At 46.9% G+C, this 22,829-nt stretch overlaps 1 protein-coding gene across 16 annotated transcripts in view; it reads left to right on the top strand.

Moving 5' to 3' along the window:
- LOC118384059 (ankyrin repeat and KH domain-containing protein 1-like) overlaps window positions 1-22,829 on the top strand; it is a 95,123-nt gene that overhangs the window by 39,451 nt on the left and 32,843 nt on the right. For 6 of the 16 annotated variants that reach the window (XR_008129375.1, XM_052514572.1, XM_052514578.1 and 3 more), the window contains exons 3-11: window positions 8,250-8,406; window positions 11,154-11,334; window positions 13,420-13,567; window positions 15,029-15,262; window positions 15,410-15,504; window positions 20,257-20,418; window positions 21,055-21,136; window positions 21,291-21,482; window positions 21,696-21,805. Coding sequence is in view for 15 of the 16 variants with exons in the window: in XM_052514572.1 (XP_052370532.1) it covers window positions 8,250-8,406; window positions 11,154-11,334; window positions 13,420-13,567; window positions 15,029-15,262; window positions 15,410-15,504; window positions 20,257-20,418; window positions 21,055-21,136; window positions 21,291-21,482; window positions 21,696-21,805 (1,361 nt within the window). In the remaining variant the exon portion in view is untranslated. The remainder of the gene's footprint in view (window positions 1-8,249; window positions 8,407-11,153; window positions 11,335-13,419; window positions 13,568-15,028; window positions 15,263-15,409; window positions 15,505-20,256; window positions 20,419-21,054; window positions 21,137-21,290; window positions 21,483-21,695; window positions 21,806-22,829) is intronic. The other 10 variants (XM_052514652.1, XM_052514619.1, XM_052514608.1 and 7 more) reach the window with 8 other exon arrangements.

Below are 22,829 nucleotides of genomic sequence, written 5' to 3'. Positions count from 1 at the left end.
GCTGGTTTTAGTCTGTATTACGCTGGTTTTAGTCTGTATTACGCTGGTTTTAGTCTGTATTACGCTGGTTTTAGTCTGTATTACGCTGGTTTTAGTCTGTATTACGCGAAGGCTTTAAAAAAATATTTATTTCAAATGTTACAACACTCTGCTATGCTTATAATTTGAGTGTTTCCATTGTTCTAAACGGTCAGAGAAGTGATATTGTAATCTAACAGCAGCTGTTTGGCAACATAATATACATGTAGTGCTTTGTCCTTCTTTTTCTTCATCTCCACTGTTTTCTACAACTCGTCACATTTCTTCCACACCTCCAACTTCCCTGTTACCTCCTGAGGAACCAGTAAACATTCCCCCATTTAGAGTTTTATTCCTCACATCCTCTGCATCCATTTTGCTGTCATGTGTTCAGTTTATAACCAATTTATTGATGTGGTGATGATATGCTATGTGTTCAGCCCTATTGGTCACCTGCATTTAATGCTTACATGAGTCCCATAACGAGAGTCGAGGGAATGTTTTCTTCCGAAACAACTAATTTCGGTAACACAAGTTTTCAGTCGCAAATGGCTGTAATAATGTTACAGCTTCAGCAATACGGACAGCGAGATGAACACTGTTCTGTAGTGGTCGCTGCAGCAGGGAGGAGAGAGAGACAGGGTGATGAACACTGTTCTGTGGTGGTCGCTGCAGCAGGGAGGAGAGAGAGACAGGGTGATGAACACTGTTCTGTGGTGGTCGCTGCAGCAGGGAGGAGAGACGGGATGACAAACACTCTTCTGTCAAATCAATTGCGGTTGGACTCCCTCTAGTCATTTTTGTCTCTTAATGATTTAATCAGACAGTGTGCTTAAAGCATCAGACACGCTCAGTGCATATAGTTGATTTTATTCAAATGCATAGGATGTCTATATGGAAAAATACAAGTTAGAAAATGTTGTCCGATCGGTTGTTCAAAAGAACAAACGACTCTCGGTCGACCAATATTTTTTGGGGGTGTCATGGACAGCCCTACTCGAGCTCTAACCCATTCAGGATGAGAATGTTAGGAGGGCAGGCAGGTTGAGGTAGATTTGTTGGTAACGTCAGAAGGCATGTTGTGAGTGGTTTTCAAACCAGCCTGAACAATCCTCTGAGAACCCTAGGTCGCTGACTGTGTTGAACAAGATGCACTGGTTAACAGAAGGCTTTGATGAATATAAGCCATACTGCTTGTTATCAAAAGCCCATGTGACGTTGTTTAGACAGGAAATACAACCATCAACCACCCAGACCTCAGCCCTTCACTACTTCCCTTGGCCTGCCTGCCCGCCTGGGGCAACGTTGTCAACTCCTTCTGACGGCCAGATGTAGGCTAAGGTTTGACTCAGTCACACAGGCAGAGCAGAGGGTAGTGGTGATGTTAACACTGACTGGCAGGATCCACCCACTAACACAGTTTTACTTCTAAACTTTTCTGTTGCAAAGATGGTTCCATTCTGTATGGCTGTGTCTTGTGATCCAGCTTGGCTTGTGTGTGATTTCGTCTTTACTTCTCTGTTGTGTAGGGCTTGCAAGTTAACAATTTCACTGTACTTGTTCATGTGGCAACTACAACTTCAAACTTCTACTTCCACTAATGTAGGTTAGAGGCAAACATCAGGGGGAGAGTTGGGAGCATTCTAACTTGCACTGACTTTCTCCCACATCTCTGGTGTCAACGCACACACAGTATTTTGATTTGGATGGCCTCCCTGGATGGGAAGTGGGTCTTGCTCCTTGTGAAATGGGTCCTTCAGTCTCGGTTAACAGAACAAGCAGTGTTTTCTCCTCCTTCCCCGCGTCTCGGTCCTCCTCCCTCCCCGCGTCTCGGTCCTCCTCCCTCCCCGCGTCTCGGTCCTCCTCCCTCCCCGCGTCTCGGTCCTCCTCCCTCCCCGCGTCTCGGTCCTCCTCCCTCCCCGCGTCTCGGTCCTCCTCCCTCCCTGCCACCCTGTAGGCCCCATCTATAATTCACCACTAGCTAGCCTCCTAGACCAGGGGTGGGTAATTCTAGTCCTTGAGGCCCTGATTGGTGCCACAGTTTTGCCCCAGCTAACACACCTGACTCCAATAATCACCTAATGGTGATCCTCGGTTTAGAATGCCATTTGATTAATCAGCTGTGTTTTTTTAGGAATGGAGATAAAAGTGACACCAATCAGGCCCTCGGACTAGATTTACCCAACCGTGCCCTAGACGCTAGCTGGCCCCCTAGACGCTAGCTGGCCCCCTAGACGCTAGCTGGCCCCCTAGACGCTAGCTGGCCCCCTAGACCTTTAGGTAGCACCCTAACCCCTATCTTAGACTAGTCTAGACTCCAACTCCTAGCTTAGTCTAGACTCCTAGCTTAGTCTAGACTCCTAGCTTAGTCTAGACTAGACCCCAGGCACTTGGGGTTAGATCTGTGAGGACTGGGTCAGTCGGTGTAGGCAATATGTCTACATTTCCTCCTGGCCTCTCAGGGTGAAAGGTGGAGCTGCTCTTCGTGTGAAGACCTTTTTAACATGTACACATACACTTTACAAAATACAATTACAACAATACTGAATCAACACTTTTATTTTACCTGAATATAATACATAAAAAACATCTATTTAGTCATAAAAAAAATAATAAAACTCGTTCAATTTGGTCTAAGTAATGCAAAAAAACAGTGTTGGAGAAGAATGTAAAAGTGCAACGTTTCAGTTCCTTGTTCAGAACATGAAAACATGAAAGCTGGTGGTTCCTTTTAACATGAGTCTTAATTATTCCCAGGTAAGACGTTTTATGTTGTAGTTATTATAGGAATTATGACGCGTCGACTGTTTCTCTTTATACCATTTGTATTTCATATACCTTTGACTATTGAATGTTCTAATAGGCATTTTAGTATTGCCAGCTTAATCTCAGGAGTTAAACAGCGCTGTGCATCAAGCATTGTGAAGAGCTGCTGACAAACGCAGTGAAGTGTGAATGAATGCTTACGAGCCTGCTGCTGCCTACCACCGCTCAGTCAGACTGCTCTATCAAATATCTAATCATAGACTTAATTATAATATGATAACACACAGAATTACGAGCCTTTGGTCATTATGGTAAAATCCAGAAACGATCATTTCGAAAACGTTTATTCTCTCAGTGAAATATAGAACCGTTCTGTATTTTATTGAACGGGTAGCAACCATAAGTCTAAATATTGCTGTTACTTTGCACAACCTCCAAATGTTATGTCAGAATTATGTACAATTCTGGCAAATTAGTTCGCAACGAGCCAGGCAGCCCAAACTGTTGCATAAACCCCAACTCTGCATGCAATGAACGCAAGAGAAGTGACACAATTTTCCTAGTTAATATTGCCTGATAACACACATTTATTTAAACTAAATATGCAGATTTAAAAATAAATATTGATATTGTGTATTGATTTTAAGAAAGACATTGATGGTTTTTTAAAAATATTTTATTTTTTCATTTTCCAAATAAGAACATTCAAAACAAAAATGAAAAGATATTAAACAACAATGACAGTGACAGTAACGGTTGAGTGTAAAATAATAATAATTTTGTATATATAAAGTCATAATTAAAAAATATATATTTTATTTATTTATTTCACCTTTATTTAACCAGGTAAGCTAGTTGAGAACAAGTTCTCATTTGCAACTGTGACCTGGCCAAGATAAAGCATAGCAGTTCGACACATACAACAACACAGAGTTACAGATGGAATGAACAAAACATAGTCAATAATACAGTAGGAAAAAAGTGTATATACAGTGAGTGCAAATGAGGGAGTTAAGGCAATAAATAGGCCATGGTGGCGAAGTAATTACAATATGGCAATTAAACACTGGAATGGTAGATGTGCAAGAAGAGATACTGTGGTGCAAAATAAATAAATACACTATGGGGATGAGGTAGATAGATGGGCTGTATACAGACGGGCTATGAACAGATGCAGTGATCTGTGTGCTGCTTTGACAGCTGGTTCTTAAAGCTAGTGAGGGAGATGGGAATCTCCAGCTTCAGTTATTTTTTTGCAGTTCGTTCCAGTCAGTGGCAGCAGAGAACTGGAAGGAAAGGTGACCAAAGGAGGAATTGGCTTTGGGGGTGACCAGTGAGATATACCTGCTGGAGCGAGTGCTACGAGTGGGTGCTGCTATGGTGACCAGCGAGCTGAAATAGGGCGGGGCTTTACCTAGCAGAGACTTGTCGAAAACCTGTAGCCAGTGGGTTTGGCGACGAGTATGAAGCGAGGGCCAGCCAACCACATCGTACAGGTCGTAGTGTTGGGTAATATATGGGGCTTTGGTGACAAAACAGATGGCACTGTGATGGACTACATCCAGTTTGCTGAGTAGATTGTTGGAGGCTATTTTATAGATGACATCACCGAAGTCAAGGATCGGTAGGATGGTCAGTTTTGAGGGTATGTTTGGCAGCATGAGTGAAGGAAGCTTTGTTGCGAAATAGGAAGCTGAAAATGAGACATTGGATCATTTGGTCACCTGCTGTAAGCTACATATTATACATTATGTATTATATTATACATTATGTATAATATTGTGTGAAACATTAAGGATTATATAGAGATTTAATCAATGTGATGTGATGGGGAGATTGTCCATATCAACGTGATGGGGAGATTGTCCATATCAACGTGATGGGGAGATTGTCCATATCGATGTGATGGGGAGATTGTCCATATCGATGTGACGTGATGGGGAGATTGTCCATATCGATGGGACGTGATGGGGAGATTGTCCATATCGATGTGACGTGATGGGGAGATTGTCCATATCGATGGGACGTGATGGGGAGATTGTCCATATCGATGTGATGTGATGGGGAGATTGTCCATATCGATGTGATGTGATGGGGAGATTGTCCATATCGATGTGATGTGATGGGGAGATTGTCCATATCGATGTGATGTGATGGGGAGATTGTCCATATCGATGTGATGTGATGGGGAGATTGTCCATATCGATGTGATGTGATGGGGAGATTGTCCATATCGATGCGACGTGATGGGGAGATTGTCCATATCAACGTGATGGGGAGATTGTCCATATCGATGTGATGTGATGGGGAGATTGTTCATATCGACGTGATGTGATGGGGAGATTGTTCATATCGATGCAACGTGATGGGGAGATTGTCCATATCGATGGGATGTGATGGGGAGATTGTCCATATCGATGTGACGTGATGGGGAGATTGTCCATATCGATGTGATGTGATGGGGAGATTGTCCATATCGATGTGATGTGATGGGGAGATTGTCCATATCGATGTGATGTGATGGGGAGATTGTCCATATCGATGTGATGTGATGGGGAGATTGTCCATATCGATGTGATGTGATGGGGAGATTGTCCATATCGATGTGATGTGATGGGGAGATTGTCCATATCGATGTGATGTGATGGGGAGATTGTCCATATCGATGCAACGTGATGGGGAGATTGTCCATATCGATGTGATGTGATGGGGAGATTGTCCATATCGATGCAACGTGATGGGGAGATTGTCCATATCGATGCAACGTGATGGGGAGATTGTCCATATCGATGCAACGTGATGGGGAGATTGTCCATATCGATGTGATGTGATGGGGAGATTGTCCATATCGATGTGATGTGATGGGGAGATTGTCCATATCGATGCAACGTGATGGGGAGATTGTCCATATCGATGCAACGTGATGGGGAGATTGTCCATATCGATGCAACGTGATGGGGAGGTTGTCCATATCGATGCAACGTGATGGGGAGATTGTCCATATCGATGCAACGTGATGGGGAGATTGTCCATATCGATGCAACGTGATGGGGAGATTGTCCATATCGATGTGACGTGATGGGGAGATTGTCCATATAGATGCAACGTGATGGGGAGATTGTCCATATCGATGCAACGTGATGGGGAGATTGTTCATATCGATGCAACGTGATGGGGAGATTGTCCATATCGATGGGACGTGATGGGGAGATTGTCCATATCGATGTGATGGGGAGATTGTCCATATCGATGCAACGTGATGGGGAGATTGTCCATATCGACGTGATGGGGAGGTTGTCCATATCGATGCAACGTGATGGGGAGATTGTCCATATCGACGTGATGGGGAGATTGTCCATATCGATGTGACGTGATGGGGAGATTGTCCATATCGACGTGATGGGGAGATTGTCCATATCGATGTGATGTGATGGGGAGATTGTCCATATCGATGTGACGTGATGGGGAGATTGTCCATATCGATGTGATGTGATGGGGAGATTGTCCATATCGATGTGATGTGATGGGGAGATTGTCCATATCGATGCAACGTGATGGGGAGATTGTCCATATCGATGGGACGTGATGGGGAGATTGTCCATATCGATGGGACGTGATGGGGAGATTGTCCATATCGATGCAACGTGATGGGGAGATTGTCCATATCGACGCAACGTGATGGGGAGATTGTCCATATCGACGTGCAACGTGATGGGGAGATTGTCCATATCGACGTGACGTGATGGGGAGATTGTCCATATCGATGTGATGTGATGGGGAGATTGTCCATATCGATGCAACGTGATGGGGAGATTGTCCATATCAACGTGATGGGGAGATTGTCCATCGATGCGACGTGATGGGGAGATTGTCCATATCGATGTGACGTGATGGGGAGATTGTCCATATCGATGTGATGTGATGGGGAGATTGTCCATATCGACGTGATGGGGAGATTGTCCATATCGATGCAACGTGATGGGGAGATTGTCCATATCGATGCAACGTGATGGGGAGATTGTCCATATCAACGTGATGGGGAGGTTGTCCATATCGATGCAACGTGATGGGGAGATTGTCCATATCAACGTGATGGGGAGATTGTCCATATCGATGTGATGTGATGGGGAGATTGTCCATATCGACAAAAGGTTGCAAAATTCAGTAAAATGTCTAACTTCTGCCACATCTAAAACACAGGGAGGAGATATCAGGGTTGAACTTGTGCAGTCTAGATGGGGTGATATAGAGCTGATGGAGGAAATTAAACTGGATCAGTCTGTATCTGGAGTTCAATGTGGATGTAACACCATCCCTGCATAGGTCACTCCATAGACCCTCATCAAGATCAATACCCAGATCTTTGTCCCATCTAAGTCGGGGTTTATCTAGCTCAGGCAGTGTTAGTCCTGACATAAGAGCGTCGTAAACATGGGGAAAAGGCGTTGACGTTTATGATTAGGTACATTCATGCAACGATTGTGTTTTTGTTTAAATCATCACCCGTTTGGCGAAGTAGTCTGTGATTCGATGGTAAATTAACAGGCACCGCATTGAATATATCCAACGCAGGACAAGCTAGTTAACCTAGTAATATCATCAACCATGTGTAGTTAACTTGTGATTATTTGAAGATTGATTATTTTTATAAGATAAATGTAATGCTAGCTAGCAACTCACCTTGGCTCCTTGCTGCACTCGCGTAACAGGTGGTCAGCCTGCCACGCAGTTTCCTCGTGGAGTGCAATATAATTGGCCGTATCCAAAAATGCAGATTACCGGTTGTTATGAGAACTTCAAGTCGGCCCAAATGAATCGTCCCTAGTACAAAACATTAGGATGCCTTCCTAATATTGAGTTGAATCCCCTTTTGCCATCAGAACAGGCTCAATTCATCGGGGCATGGCCTCAACAAGGCGTTGAAAGCGTTCCACAGGGATGCTGGTCCATGTTGACTCCAATGCTTCCTACAGTTGTGTCAACTTAGGTGGTGGACCATGCGCTCAAACCGGTGCACCGGGCACCTACCATACCCTGTTCAAAGGCACTTCTGTTCTTTGTCTTGTCCATTCACCCTCAGTATGTTACACCATCCATGTCTCAATTGTCTCCAGGCTTATTCTTCTTTAACCTGTCTCCTCCACTTCATCTACACTGGTTGAAGTGGATTTAACAAGTAACATCAATAAGCGATCATAGCTTTTACCTGGTCAGTCTGTCATGGAAAGAGCAGGTGTTCCTAATGTTTTGTACGCTCGGTGTATACACCCAAGACAGTGAAGCTTGTCAAATCAGTATTCCTGACTTGGATCTAACCCTTGTGTTTCCTGTGTTTCTTTATGAATGCCTCTACTAACCATGGATTGGCTGTGGCTGGACTTGCCTCTACGATCAACTGCCTGGCTTCATTGGTGTGGTTTTGCCCCATATGCCTGTGTTTCCTGTGATGGCCTTTAACCCGGAAGGCATTGGTAAACTGTCAACTGCGGATGGTAAAGCGTTCGCAGATCCCGAGGTGCTGCGGAGGCTGACGTCGTCGGTGAGCTGTGCCCTGGACGAGGCGGCTGCCGCCCTGACGCGCATGAGAGCAGAGAACACACTCAACGCTGGCCAGGCCGACAAGTATGTATCTACCCCAGTCTGTAAATCAAATCAGTTTTTATTGGTCACATACACATGTTCAGCAGATGTTATTGTGGGTGTAGCAAAATGCTTGTGTTTCTTGCTCCAACAGTATGGTAATATCTAACGATTCACAACAATACACACAAACTTAAAAGTAAAAGAATGGAATTAAAGAATCGATAAATATTAGGACGAGCAATGTTGGCGTGGCTTTGACTAGAATACAGTATATACATTATATACATATGAGATGAGTAAAGCAAAAATATTGAAACATTCTTAAAGGGACTAGTGTTCCATTATTAAAGTGGCCAGTGATTTCAAGTCTTTGTGTAGGCAGCAGCCTCTAAGGTGCAAAGTTACATAGTCATCACATCCCTAGTGTGATGGCCTTGAGATAGAAGCTGTTTATCAGTCTCTCAGGCCCTGCTTTGATGCACCTGTACTAACCTCGCCTTCTGGATGATAGCGAGATGAACTGGCAGTGGCTTGGGTGGTTATGTCCTTGATGACCTTGGCCTTCCTGTGACATCGGGTGCTGTAGGTGTCAGGTGCCCTGGAGGGCAGGTAGTGTGCCCCCGGTGATGCGTTGTGCAGACCACACTACCCTCTGGAGAGCCCTGCAGTTGCCGTACCAGGCGGTGATACAGCCCGACAGGATGCTCTCGATTGTGCATCTGTAAAAGTTTGAGGGTTTTTGGTGCCAAGCCAAATTTCATCAGCCTCCTTGAGGTTGAAGAGGCGCTGTTGCACCTTCTACCCCACACTGTCTTTGTGGGTGGAACATTTCAGTCTGTCAGTAATGTTTACGCTGAGGAACTTGAAGTTTTCCACCTGCTCCAATGCTGTCCCTTAAATGTGGATAGGGGCGCTGCTCCCTCTGCTGTTTCCTGACACCACACTCCGAGGGCCCTCATCACCTCCCTGTAGGCCGTCTCGTCGCTGTTGGTAATCAATCCTACCACTGTAGTGTTTTCTGCAAACTTGATGATTGAGTTGGAGGCGTGCATGGCCACGCAGTCATGAGTGAACAGGGAGTACAGGAGAGGGCTCAGAACGCACCCTTGTGGGGCCCCAGTGTTGAGGATCAGTGAAGTGGAGATGTTTCCTACCTTCACCACCTGGCAGCAGCCCGTCACAAGAAGTCCAGGACCCAGTTGCACAGGGTGGGGTCGAGGCCCAGGGTCTCGAGCTTAATGACGAGTTTGAAGGGTATTATGCTGTAGTCAAATGAACAGGCATTCCTTTTGTCCAGATGGTTTAGGGCAGTGTGATGGCCATTGCATCGTCTGTGAACCTATTGGGGCGGTAGGCAAATTGTAGTGGATTAAGGGTGTCAGGTAGGGTGGAGGTGATATGGTCCTTAACTAGTCTCTCAAAGCACTTCATGACAGAAGTGAGTGCTACGGGGTGATAGTCATTTCGCTCAGTTACCTTTGCCGCCTTGGGTTCAGGAACAATGGTGGCCCTCTTGAAGCATATGGGGACAGCAGACTGGGATAGGGATTGATTGAATATGTCTGTAAACACCAGTCAGCTGGTCTGCATGCTCTGAGGACGCTGCTGGGGATGCCGTCTGGGCCTGCAGCCTTGCGAGGATTAACACACTTAAATGTCATACTCAAGTCGGCCATGGAGAAGGAGAGCCCACAGTCCTTGGAAGCGGGCCGTGTCGGTGGCATTGTTATTCTCAAAGCGGGTGAATGCGGATGTTTAGTTTGTCTGGGAGCAAGACGTCGGTGTCCGAGACCTCTTTGTAGTCTGTGATGGACTATAGACCCTGCCACAAATTTCTGAGCCGTTGAATTGCGACTCTACTTTATCTCTATACTGACGTGTTGCCTGTTTGATTGGCTTACGGAGGGAATCAAACAGGCAACATCCATTTATCTATCAATACACGAGCAGAAAACCCACTCAAAGCTGGCCAGGCTGACAAGTATGTGAGACCCACTGAATATAGCAACCTGCATTTCATACAGTCAGTGTGTTACCTCTGTGATCAATATGTCAATCAGTCAGTGTGTTACCTCTGTGATCAATATGTCAATCAGTCAGTGTGTTACCTCTGTGATCAATATGTCAATCAGTCAGTGTGTTACCTCTGTGATCAATATGTCAATCAGTCAGTGTGTTACCTCTGTGATCAATATGTCAATCAGTCAGTGTGTTACCTCTGTGATCAATATGTCAATCAGTCAGTGTGTTACCTCTGTGATCAATATGTCAATCAGTCAGTGTGTTACCTCTGTGATCAATATGTCAATCAGTCAGTGTGTTACCTCTGTGATCAATATGTCAATCAGTCAGTGTGTTACCTCTGTGATCAATATGTCAATCAGTCAGTGTGTTACCTCTGTGATCAATATGTCAATCAGTCAGTGTGTTACCTCTGTGATCAATATGTCAATCAGTCAGTGTGTTACCTCTGTGATCAATATGTCAATCAGTCAGTGTGTTACCTCTGTGATCAATATGTCAATCAGTCAGTGTGTTACCTCTGTGTCAGTGTGTTACCTCTGTGATCAATATGTCAATCAGTCAGTGTGTTACCTCTGTGATCAATATGTCAATCAGTCAGTGTGTTACCTCTGTGATCAATATGTCAATCAGTCAGTGTGTTACCTCTGTGATCAATATGTCAATCAGTCAGTGTGTTACCTCTGTGATCAATCTGTCTGGTAGTTTTTCTTTCAAAATAATAGTAGGTGTGATAATGAGGTGTGTGTGTTCTGCTGTCACAGGGGCAGTAATTGTAGCAGTCTGGTTATTTTCAGCCGTAGTCTAGCAGAGGCGTGTTCGGACGGAGACGTCAACGCTGTGAGGAAGCTGCTAGACGAGGGGAGGAGCGTCAACGAACACACTGAGGAAGGAGAGAGTCTTCTCTGCCTCGCCTGCTCTGCTGGATACTATGAACTAGCACAGGTGTGTGTGTGTGAGAGAACAGTGCCGTGTGTGTGAGAGAACGGTGCCGTGTGTGTGAGAGAACGGTGCCGTGTGTGTGAGAGAACGGTGCCGTGTGTGTGAGAGAACGGTGCCGTGTGTGTGAGAGAACGGCGCCGTGTGTGTGAGAGAACGGCGCCGTGTGTGTGAGAGAACGGCGCCGTGTGTGTGAGAGAACGGCGCCGTGTGTGTGAGAGAACGGCGCCGTGCTGGTGTGAGAGGGGGACGGGACGGCGCAGTGTGTGTAATGATCCTTAAAAAAAAAAATATATATATATATATATAGTGCCTTGCGAAAGTATTCGGCCCCCTTGAACTTTGCGACCTTTTGCCACATTTCAGGCTTCAAACATAAAGATATAAAACTGTATTTTTTTGTGAAGAATCAACAACAAGTGGGACACAATCATGAAGTGGAACGACATTTATTGGATATTTCAAACTTTTTTAACAAATCAAAAATTGGGCGTGCAAAATTATTCAGCCCCTTTACTTTCAGTGCAGCAAACTCTCTCCAGAAGTTCAGTGAGGATCTCTGAATGATCCAATGTTGACCTAAATAACTAATGATGATAAATACAATCCACCTGTGTGTAATCAAGTCTCCGTATAAATGCACCTGCACTGTGATTAGTCTCAGAGGTCCGTTAAAAGCGCAGAGAGCATCATGAAGAACAAGGAACACACCAGGCAGGTCCGAGATACTGTTGTGAAGAAGTTTAAAGCCGGATTTGGATACAAAAAGATTTCCCAAGCTTTAAACATCCCAAGGAGCACTGTGCAAGCGATAATATTGAAATGGAAGGAGTATCAGACCACTGCAAATCTACCAAGACCTGGCCGTCCCTCTAAACTTTCAGCTCATACAAGGAGAAGATTGATCAGAGATGCAGCCAAGAGGCCCATGATCACTCTGGATGAACTGCAGAGATCTACAGCTGAGGTGGGAGACTCTGTCCATAGGACAACAATCAGTCATATATTGCACAAATCTGGCCTTTATGGAAGAGTGGCAAGAAGAAAGCCATTTCTTAAAGATATCCATAAAAAGTGTCGTTTAAAGTTTGCCACAAGCCACCTGGGAGACACACCAAACATGTGGAAGAAGGTGCTCTGGTCAGATGAAACCAAAATGGAACTTTTTGGCAACAATGCAAAATGTTATGTTTGCAGCGCTTTTATCCAAAGCGACTTACAGTCATGTGTGCATACATTCTACAGCTCAACACCCTAAACACGCCATCCCCACTGTCAGAAGGAACATGGTGGGCCAGCTTTTCTTCAGCAGGGACAGGGAAGATGGTTAAAATTGATGGGAAGATGGATGGAGCCAAATACAGGACCATCCTGGAAGAAAACCTGATGGAGTCTGCAAAAGACCTGAGACTGGGACGGAGATTTGTCTTCCAACAAGACAATGATTCAAAACATAAAGCAAAATCTACAATGGAATGGTTCAAAAATAAACATATCCAGGTGTTAGAATGGCCAAGTCAAAGTCCAGACCTGAATCCAATCGAGAATCTGTGGAAAGAACTGAAAACTGCTGTTCACAAATGCTCTCCATCCAACCTCACTGAGCTCGAGCTGTTTTGCAAGGAGGAATGGGGGAAAAAATTCAGTCTCTCGATGTGCAAAACTGATAGAGACATACCCCAAGCGACTTACAGCTGTAGTCGCAGCAAAAGGTGGCGCTACAAAGTATTAACTTAAGGGGCCTGAATAATTTTGCACGCCCAATTTGTTAAATAACCAGACTGCTATTGTTAAAAAAGTTTGAAATATCCAATAAATGTCGTTCCACTTCATGATTGTGTCCCACTTGTTGTTGATTCTTCACAAAAAAATACAGTTTTATATCTTTGTTTGAAGCCTGAAATGTGGCAAAAGGTCTCAAAGTTCAAGGGGGCTGAATACTTTCGCAAGGCACTGTATATTTTAGTAACTTTGAAGTGTCTCTTTGGGGGGTGAGGTCAGGATGAGGTTGAGTCCCTCACAAACACTTCACACCATACATTTACATTATATGACCTCTAATCCCCGACCCCTGCTGTGATTGGTTGTTAGGTGCTGCTGGCCATGCACGCCAACGTGGAGGACCGGGGGATTAAAGGTGACATCACGCCCCTGATGGCGGCAGCGAGCGGCGGTTACGTCGACATCGTCAAGCTGCTCCTGGTCCACGGGGCTGACGCCAACGCACAGTCCTCCACCGGTACGAATACACACTCCTTTTCCGTGTGTGTGTGTGTGTGTGTGGTTATTGTCATTTTTTTGTCTAAACCAAAGTGTTTAGATTTCTGCTTGTATGAGATCTCTCTCCCCATCCCTCTGTAGGTCTCTCGCCCTCTGAAGGTAACACAGCCCTGACGTACGGTCTCTCTCTCTCTATAGGTAACACAGCCCTGACGTACGGTCTCTCTCTCCCTCTCTCTATAGGTAACACAGCCCTGACGTATGGTCTCTCTCTCTCTCTCTGTCGGTAAAACAGCCCTGACATACGGTCTCTCTCTCTCTCTCTCTATAGGTAACACTGCCCTGACGTACGGTCTCTCTCTCTCTCTCTGTAGGTAACACAGCCCTGACGTACGGTCTCTCTCTCTCTCTGTAGGTAACACAGCCCTGACGTACGGTCTCTCTCTCTCTGTCGGTAAAACAGCCCTGACGTACGGTCTCTCTCTCTCTCTGTAGGTAAAACAGCCCTGACGTACGGTCTCTCTCTCTCTGTAGGTAACACAGCCCTGACGTACGGTCTCTCTCTCTCTCTCTGTAGGTAACACAGCCCTGACGTACGGTCTCTCTCTCTCTCTATAGGTAACACAGCCCTGACGTACGGTCTCTCTCTCTCTCTATAGGTAACACAGCCCTGACGTACGGTCTCTCTCTCTCTCTCTCTGTAGGTAACACAGCCCTGACGTACGGTCTCTCTCTCTCTCTCTCTGTAGGTAACACAGCCCTGACGTACGGTCTCTCTCTCTCTCTGTAGGTAACACAGCCCTGACGTACGGGTCTCTCTCTCTCTCTGTAGGTAACACAGCCCTGACGTACGGTCTCTCTCTCTCTCTGTAGGTAACACAGCCCTGACGTACGGTCTCTCTCTCTCTCTGTAGGTAACACAGCCCTGACGTACGGTCTCTCTCTCTCTCTCTGTAGGTAACACAGCCCTGACGTACGGTCTCTCTCTCTCTCTCTCTGTAGGTAACACAGCCCTGACGTACGGTCTCTCTCTCTCTCTCTGTAGGTAACACAGCCCTCTCTCTCTCTCTCTCTGTAGGTAACACAGCCCTGACGTATGCGGTGCTCTCTCTCTCTCTGGTAGGTAACACAGCCCTGACGACACACCCCCTCTAATGGGTCTCTCTCTCTCTCTATAGGTAACACAGCCCTGACGCCTACGGTCTCTCTACAAAGGTCTCTCTCTGTAGGTAACACAGCCCTGTTATTTAAAACGTTACGGTTTTCTCTCTCTCTCTCTGTCAGGGTAAAACAGCCCTGACGAAACGGTTTCCCTTCTCAGGTCATCTCATGGTGAGGTAACACAGCCCTGACGACGGATGAGACGCACACTCTCTCTCTCTCTATAGGTAACACAGCCCTCTCCTGTATGGTGGTCTCTCTCCCCTCTCTCTCTGTAGGTAACACAGCCCTGACGTACGGTCTCTCTCTCTCTCTGTAGGTAACACAGCCCTGACGTATGCGTGTGCTGGGGGGTTTGTGGATGTGGTGAAGGTTCTCCTAAAGGAGGGGGCCAACATCGAGGACCACAACGAGAACGGACACACCCCTCTAATGGAGGGGGCGAGTGCGGGCCACGTGGAGGTGGCCAGGGTTCTACTGGAGTACGGCGCCGGGATCAACACACACTCCAACGAGTTCAAGGAGAGCGCCCTCACACTCGCCTGCTACAAAGGTCTTCTTCACTTGTTGTAACACAGTGTTACCTTGTTATTTAAAATGTTATTTAAAATGTTTTCTCTCTCTCCCCCATATGAAAAAAGACTTTCAGGGTCTCAGACAACAAAATGTCAATTTCTATGAAACGGTTTCCCTTCTTCAGGTCATCTGGACATGGTGAGGTTTCTGCTGGAGGCCGGAGCGGATCAGGAGCACAAGACGGATGAGATGCACACGGCGCTGATGGAAGCCTGCATGGTGAGCATATGACCCAACACACAGCCCCTCTCTCTCCCTGTATGGTGAGCATATGACCCAACACACAGCCCCTCTCTCTCCCTGTATGGTGAGCATATGACCCAACACACAGCCCCTCTCTCCCTGCATGGTGAGCATATGACCCAACACACAGCCCCCCTCTCTCCCTGCATGGTGAGCATATGACCCAACACACAGCCCCCTCTCCTCTCCCTGCATGGTGAGCATATGACCCAACACACAGCCCCTCTCTCCCTGCATGGTGAGCATATGACCCAACACACAGCCCCTCTCTCCTCTCTCTCCCTGCATGGTGAGCATATGACCCAACACACAACCCCTCTCTCTCCCTGCATGGTGAGCATATGACCCAACACACATCCCCTCTCTCCTCTCTCTCCCTGCATGGTGAGCATATGACCCAACACACACATCCCCCTCTCTCCCTGCATGGTGAGCATATGACCCAACACACATCCCCTCTCTCCTCTCTCCCTGCATGGTGAGCATATGACCCAACACACATCCCCTCTCTCCTCTCTCCCTGCATGGTGAGCATATGACCCAACACACATCCCCTCTCTCCTCTCTCCCTGCATGGTGAGCATATGACCCAACACACATCCCCTCTCTCCTCTCTCCCTGCATGGTGAGCATATGACCCAACACACATCCCTCTCTCCTCTCTCTCCCTGCATGGTGAGCATATGACCCAACACACAGCCCCTCTCTCCTCTCTCCCTGCATGGTGAGCTCTCTCTCCCTGCATGGTGAGCATATGACCCAAACAACACAGCATGACCCAACACCCCTCTCTCCCTCTCTCCCTGCATGGTGAGCATATGACCCAACACACATCCCCTCTCTCCTCTCTCCCTGCATGGTGAGCATATGACCCAACACACAACCCCTCTCTCTCCCTCCCTGCATGGTGAGCATATGACCCAACACACAACCCCCCTCTCTCCCTGCATGGTGAGCATATGACCCAACACACAACCCCTCCCCTCTCTCCCTGCATGGTGAGCATATGACCCAACACACATCCCCTCTCTCTCCCTGCATGGTGAGCATATGACCCAACACACAACCCCTCTCTCTCCCTGCATGGTGAGCATATGACCCAACACACAACCCCTCTCTCCTCTCTCTCCCTGCATGGTGAGCATATGACCCAACACACAGCCCCTCTCTCTCCCTGCATGGTGAGCATATGACCCAACACACAGCCCCTCTCTCTCTCTGCATGGTGAGCATATGACCCAACACACATCCCCTCTCTCTCCCTGCATGGTGAGCATATGACCCAACACACAACCCCTCTCTCCTCTCTCTCCTGCATGGTGAGCATATGACCCAACACACATCCCCTCTCTCCTCTCTCCCTGCATGGTGACATATGACCCAACACACAACTCCCTCTCTCCCTGCATGGTGAGCATATGACCCAACACACAACCCTCTCTCTCCCTCTCTCCCCTCTCTCCCTGCATGGTGAGCATATGACCCAACACACAGCCCCTGACCCAACACATCCCCTCCTCTCTCCCTGCATGGTGAGCATATGACCCAACACACATCCCCTCTCTCTCCCTGCATGGTGAGCATATGACCCAACACACATCTCCTCTCTCTCCCTGTATGGTGAACATATGACCCAACACACAGCCCCTCTCTCCTCTCTCTCCCTGCATGGTGAGCATATGACCCAACACACATCCCCTCTCTCCTCTCTCTCCCTGCATGGTGAGCATATGACCCAACACACAGCCCCTCTCTCCTCTCTCCCTGCATGGTGAGCATATGACCCAACACACAACCCCTCTCTCCCTGCATGGTGAGCATATGACCCAACACACAACCCCCTCTCTCTCCCTGCATGGTGAGCATATGACCCAACACACAACCCCTCTCTCCTCTCTCCCTGCATGGTGAACATATGACCAACACACAGCCCCTCTCTTCTCTCTCTCCCTGTATGGTGAGCATATGACCCAACACACATCCCCTCTCTCTTCTCTCTCCCTGTATGGTGAACATATGACCAACACACAGCCCCTCTCTTCTCTCTCTCCCTGCATGGTGAACATATGACCCAACACACATCCCCTCTCTCTTCTCTCTCCCTGTATGGTGAACATATGACCCAACACACAGCCCCTCTCTCCTCTCTCTCCCTGCATGGTGAGCATATGACCCAACACACAGGCCCTCTCTACTCTCTCTCTGCATGGTGAGCATATGACCCAACACACAACCCCTCTCTCCTCTCTCCCTGCATGGTGAACATATGACCCAACACACATCCCCTCTCTCCTCTCTCTCTCTGCATGGTGAGCATATGACCCAACACACATCCCCTCTCTCCTCTCTCTCCCTGCATGGTGAGCATATGACCCAACACACATCCCCTCTCTCCTCTCTCTCCCTGCATGGTGAACATATGACCCAACACACAGGCCCCTCTCCTCTCTCTCCCTGCATGGTGAGCATATGACCCAACACACAGCCCCTCTCCTCTCTCTCCCTGCATGGTGAGCATATGACCCAACACACATCCCCTCTCTCCTCTCTCTCTCTGCATGGTGAGCATATGACCCAACACACATCCCCTCTCTCCTCTCTCTCCCTGCATGGTGAGCATATGACCCAACACACAGCCCCTCTCTCCTCTCTCTCCCTGCATGGTGAGCATATGACCCAACACACAGCCCCTCTCTCTCCCTGTATGGTGAGCATATGACCCAACACACAACCCCTCTCTCCTCTCTCTCTCCCTGCATGGTGAGCATATGACCCAACACACATCCCCTCTCTCTCCCTGCATGGTGAGCATATGACCCAACACACAGCCCCTCTCTCTCCCTGTATGGTGAGCATATGACCCAACACACAACCCCTCTCTCCTCTCTCTCCCTGCATGGTGAGCATATGACCCAACACACAACCTCTCTCTACCTGCATGGTGAGCATATGACCCAACACACAGCCCCTCTCTCTCCCTGCATGGTGAGCATATGACCCAACACACAGCCCCTCTCTCTCCCTGCATGGTTAGCATATGACCCAACACACAGCCCCTCTCTCCTCTCTCTCCCTGCATGGTGAACATATGACCCAACACACAGCCCCTCTCTCTCTCTCTCCAGTGTTAGAATATCTCTCTCTCTCTCTCCAGTGTTAGAATATCCCTCTCTCTCTCTCTCCAGTGTTAGAATATCTCTCTCTCTCTCTCTCTCTCTGTGTTAGAATATCTCTCTCTCTCTCCAGTGTTAGAATATCTCTCGTTCTCTCCAGTGTTAGAATATCTCTCGTTCTCTCCAGTGTCAGAATATCTCTCTCTCTCTCTCCAGTGTTAGAATATCTCTCTCTCTCTCTCCAGTGTTAGAATATCTCTCGTTCTCTCCAGTGTTAGAATATCTCTCTCTCTCTCCAGTGTTAGAATATCTCTCTCTCTCTCCAGTGTTAGAATATCTCTCTCTCTCTCCAGTGTTAGAATATCTCTCTCTCTCTCCAGTGTTAGAATATCTCTCTCTCTCTCTCCAGTGTTAGAATATCTCTCTCTCTCTCTCTCTCTCTCTCTCTCCAGTGTTAGAATATCTCTCGTTCTCTCCAGTGTTAGAATATCTCCCGTTCTCTCCAGTGTTAGAATCTCTCTCTCTCTCTCCAGTGTTAGAATATCTCTCTCTCTCTCTCTCTCTCTCTCCAGTGTTAGAATATCTCTCTCTCTCTCTCTCTCTCTCTCTCAGTGTTGGAATATCTCTCTCTCTCTCTCTCCAGTGTTGGAATATCTCTCTCTCTCTCTCTCTCTCTCTCTCCAGTGTTGGAATATCTCTCTCTCTCTCTCTCTCTCTCTCTCTCCAGTGTTAGAATATCTCTCTCTCTCTCTCTCTCCAGTGTTAGAATATCTCTCTCTCTCTCTCTCCAGTGTTAGAATCTCTCTCTCTCTCTCTCTCTCTCCAGTGTTAGAATATCTCTCTCTCTCTCTCCAGTGTTGGAATATCTCTCTCTCTCTCTCTCCAGTGTTAGAATATCTCTCTCTCTCTCTCTCCAGTGTTGGAATATCTCTTCTCTCTCTCCAGTGTTAGAATATCTCTCTCTCTCTCTCTCTCCAGTGTTAGAATATCTCTCTCTCTCTCTCTCCAGTGTTAGAATATCTCTCTCTCTCTCTCCAGTGTTAGAATATCTCTCTCTCTCTCTCTCCAGTGTTGGAATATCTCTTGTTCTCTCCAGTGTTAGAATATCTCTCTCTCTCTCTCTCTCTCTCCAGTGTTGGAATATCTCTCTCTCTCTGAATATCTCCTCTCTCCAGTGTTGGAATATCTCTTCTCTCTCCAGTGTTGGAATATCTCTTGTTCTCTCCAGTGTTAGAATATCTCTCTCTCTCTCTCCAGTGTTGGAATATCTCTTGTTCTCTCCAGTGTTGGAATATCTCTTGTTCTCTCCAGTGTTGGAATATCTCTTGTTCTCTCCAGTGTTGGAATATCTCTTGTTCTCTCCAGTGTTGGAATATCTCTCTCTCTCTCTCTCTCTCTCCAGTGTTGGAATATCTCTTGTTCTCTCCAGTGTTGGAATATCTCTTGTTCTCTCCAGTGTTGGAATATCTCTTGTTCTCTCCAGTGTTAGAATATCTCTTGTTCTCTCCAGTGTTAGAATATCTCTCTCTCTCTCCAGTGTTAGAATGTGTGTGTGTAACCCTGTGTCATAACCCACTCAGGTGCTTATGTTGTCCCTGTGTGTGTGTGCTTCCTGTCCCAGGATGGGCATGTGGAGGTGGCACGGCTGCTGTTGGACAGCGGGGCGCAGGTCAACATGCCAGCTGACTCCTTCGAGTCGCCCCTCACCCTGGCAGCCTGCGGCGGGCATGTGGATCTAGCAGCTCTGCTCATAGAGAGAGGGGCCAACCTAGAGGAGGTGAGTAGCAACACACAGTCCTATTGGAGTGTGTTTTCATGTGTGTCTAGGTAAATGATGAAGGCCACAGCCCTCTGATGGATTTAGTGTCCAACACAGAGCGAGGGATGGTGAATCCCAAACCACCGCCTCGCCCTTACCAATCCGCTTGAAGGGCCCTCGGTTGTCACTCTGAGGCAAGGCGATCATTAAACCCATCAACTTCAGGACACAGGCCTGACGTACGTCACGCACTTCAATAGTAAAAACCCCTGTCGTTTTACAAAATATCAGCCTCTTAACAGTCAAACGTTGCATTTGAGAGGTATTTATTTGAACTTTTACATGTCAAGTCTCACCATCAGACAAACCAAATCACGTGTCATAGCATTTAAGCCCTCCTTTCCATTCTTTTGTGTGAAATTGCACATATTTTAAAATACCATGGTGCCTTATGGGATTCCACTTCGCTATGACGCCGGTAGCATTGCAGGCTCAGTCAAAGTGCCTACTGGAGGGGGTCATGAGCCCCTACGCCCTGGACCGTTCGCACTCCTTAAGCTTTGGGACAGAGGTGCGCGTGAACTCTGAAATGGAGGGGGAAAGGGGTGTTTTGGGATTCAGCTGCTGAGTAACAGTATGTTTTAATGTGTCCAGGTGAATGATGAAGGTTACACCCCTGTGATGGAGGCAGCCAGAGAAGGTCATGAAGAGATGGTGGCCCTGCTACTGGCTCAGGGTAATCAACTGGCAGATAGATGGATACCTGCACACTGTTCAAGTTGCATATATACATATATATATGTTATTGTGTGTAATGAAGTGCTTTGTCAGGCCTGTTGGGGAGAGTCTCACTCCTAATATAGACCCTAACCTCTCCTCCCTCCCTCCAGGTGCGAACATCAACGCCCAGACAGAGGAGACCCAGGAAACAGCCCTGACGCTGTCCTGCTGTGGAGGGTTCCTGGAGGTGGCTGACTTCCTCATCAAGGCCGGGGCTGACATCGAGCTGGGCTGCTCCACGCCTCTCATGGAGGCTGCACAGGAGGGACACCTGGAGCTGGTCAAACACCTCCTGACTGCAGGTACACACACACACACCTGGAGCTGGTCAAACAGATGGGGAATCATATTGAAGATGGTTAGTTTGATCTTTAGTATTTTTGTAGGGAACTTATGTGAGACTCCAGGACTTAGCCTGGTAACTAGATGGATATTGAAGGTAAAGTTGACAACCTCTGCCTTTTAACAGGGCTTGTTAGTTTTTCTTTTGGCTCACCTCTGAACTATCTCTGTAGGGGCGAATGTGCACGCTACCACGGCGACGGGAGACACAGCGCTGACGTACGCGTGTGAGAACGGACACACTGACGTGGCCGACATTCTACTGCAGACTGGAGCCGATCTGGTACGCCTGTCCTTCTCTTCTTTCCTTATGTCCTTCTCTTCTTTCCTTATGTCCTTCTCTTCTTTCCTTATGTCCTTCTCTTCTTTCCTTATGTCCTTCTCTTCTTTCCTTATGTCCTTCTCTTCTTTCCTTATGTCCTTCTCTTCTTTCCTTATGTCCTTCTCTTCTTTCCTTATGTCCTTCTCTTCTTTCCTTATGTCCTTCTCTTCTTTCCTTATGTCCTTCTCTTCTTTCCTTATGTCCTTCTCTTCTTTCCTTATGTCCTTCTCTTCTGTCCTTATGTCCTTCTCTTCTGTCCTTCTCTTATGTCCTTCTCTTCTGTCCTTCCTTATGTCCTTTCTTCTGTCCTTCTCTTATGTCCTTCTCTTCTGTTCTCTTATGTCCTTCTCTTATGTCCTTCTCTTATGTCCTTCTCTTCTGTCCTTCTCTTCTGTCCTTCTCTTCTTTCCTTATGTCCTTCTCTTCTTTCCTTATGTCCTTCTCTTCTTTCCTTATGTCCTTCTCTTCTTTCCTTATGTCCTTCTCTTCTTTCCTTATGTCCTTCTCTTCTTTCCTTATGTCCTTCTCTTCTTTCCTTATGTCCTTCTCTTCTTTCCTTATGTCCTTCTCTTCTTTCCTTATGTCCTTCTCTTCTTTCCTTATGTCCTTCTCTTATGTCCTTCTCTTCTGTCCTTCTCTTCTTTCCTTCTCTTCTTTCCTTATGTCCTTCTCTTCTTTCCTTATGTCCTTCTCTTCTTTCCTTATGTCCTTCTCTTCTTTCCTTATGTCCTTCTCTTCTTTCCTTATGTCCTTCTCTTCTTTCCTTATGTCCTTCTCTTCTTTCCTTATGTCCTTCTCTTCTTTCCTTATGTCCTTCTCTTCTTTCCTTCTGTCCCTCTTCTTTCCTTCTGTCCTTCTCTTCTTTCCTTCTGTCCTTCTCTTCTGTCCTTCTGTCCTTCTCTTCTGTCCTTCTGTCCTTCTCTTCTGTCCTTCTGTCCTTTCCTTCTGTCCTTCTCTCCTTTCCTTCTGTCCTTCTCTCCTTTCC

This window comes from Oncorhynchus keta, chromosome 4, assembly GCF_023373465.1.
Source record: "Oncorhynchus keta strain PuntledgeMale-10-30-2019 chromosome 4, Oket_V2, whole genome shotgun sequence".
Taxonomy (NCBI): domain Eukaryota; kingdom Metazoa; phylum Chordata; class Actinopteri; order Salmoniformes; family Salmonidae; genus Oncorhynchus; species Oncorhynchus keta.
This window is presented reverse-complemented; position numbering and strand designations above follow the sequence as displayed.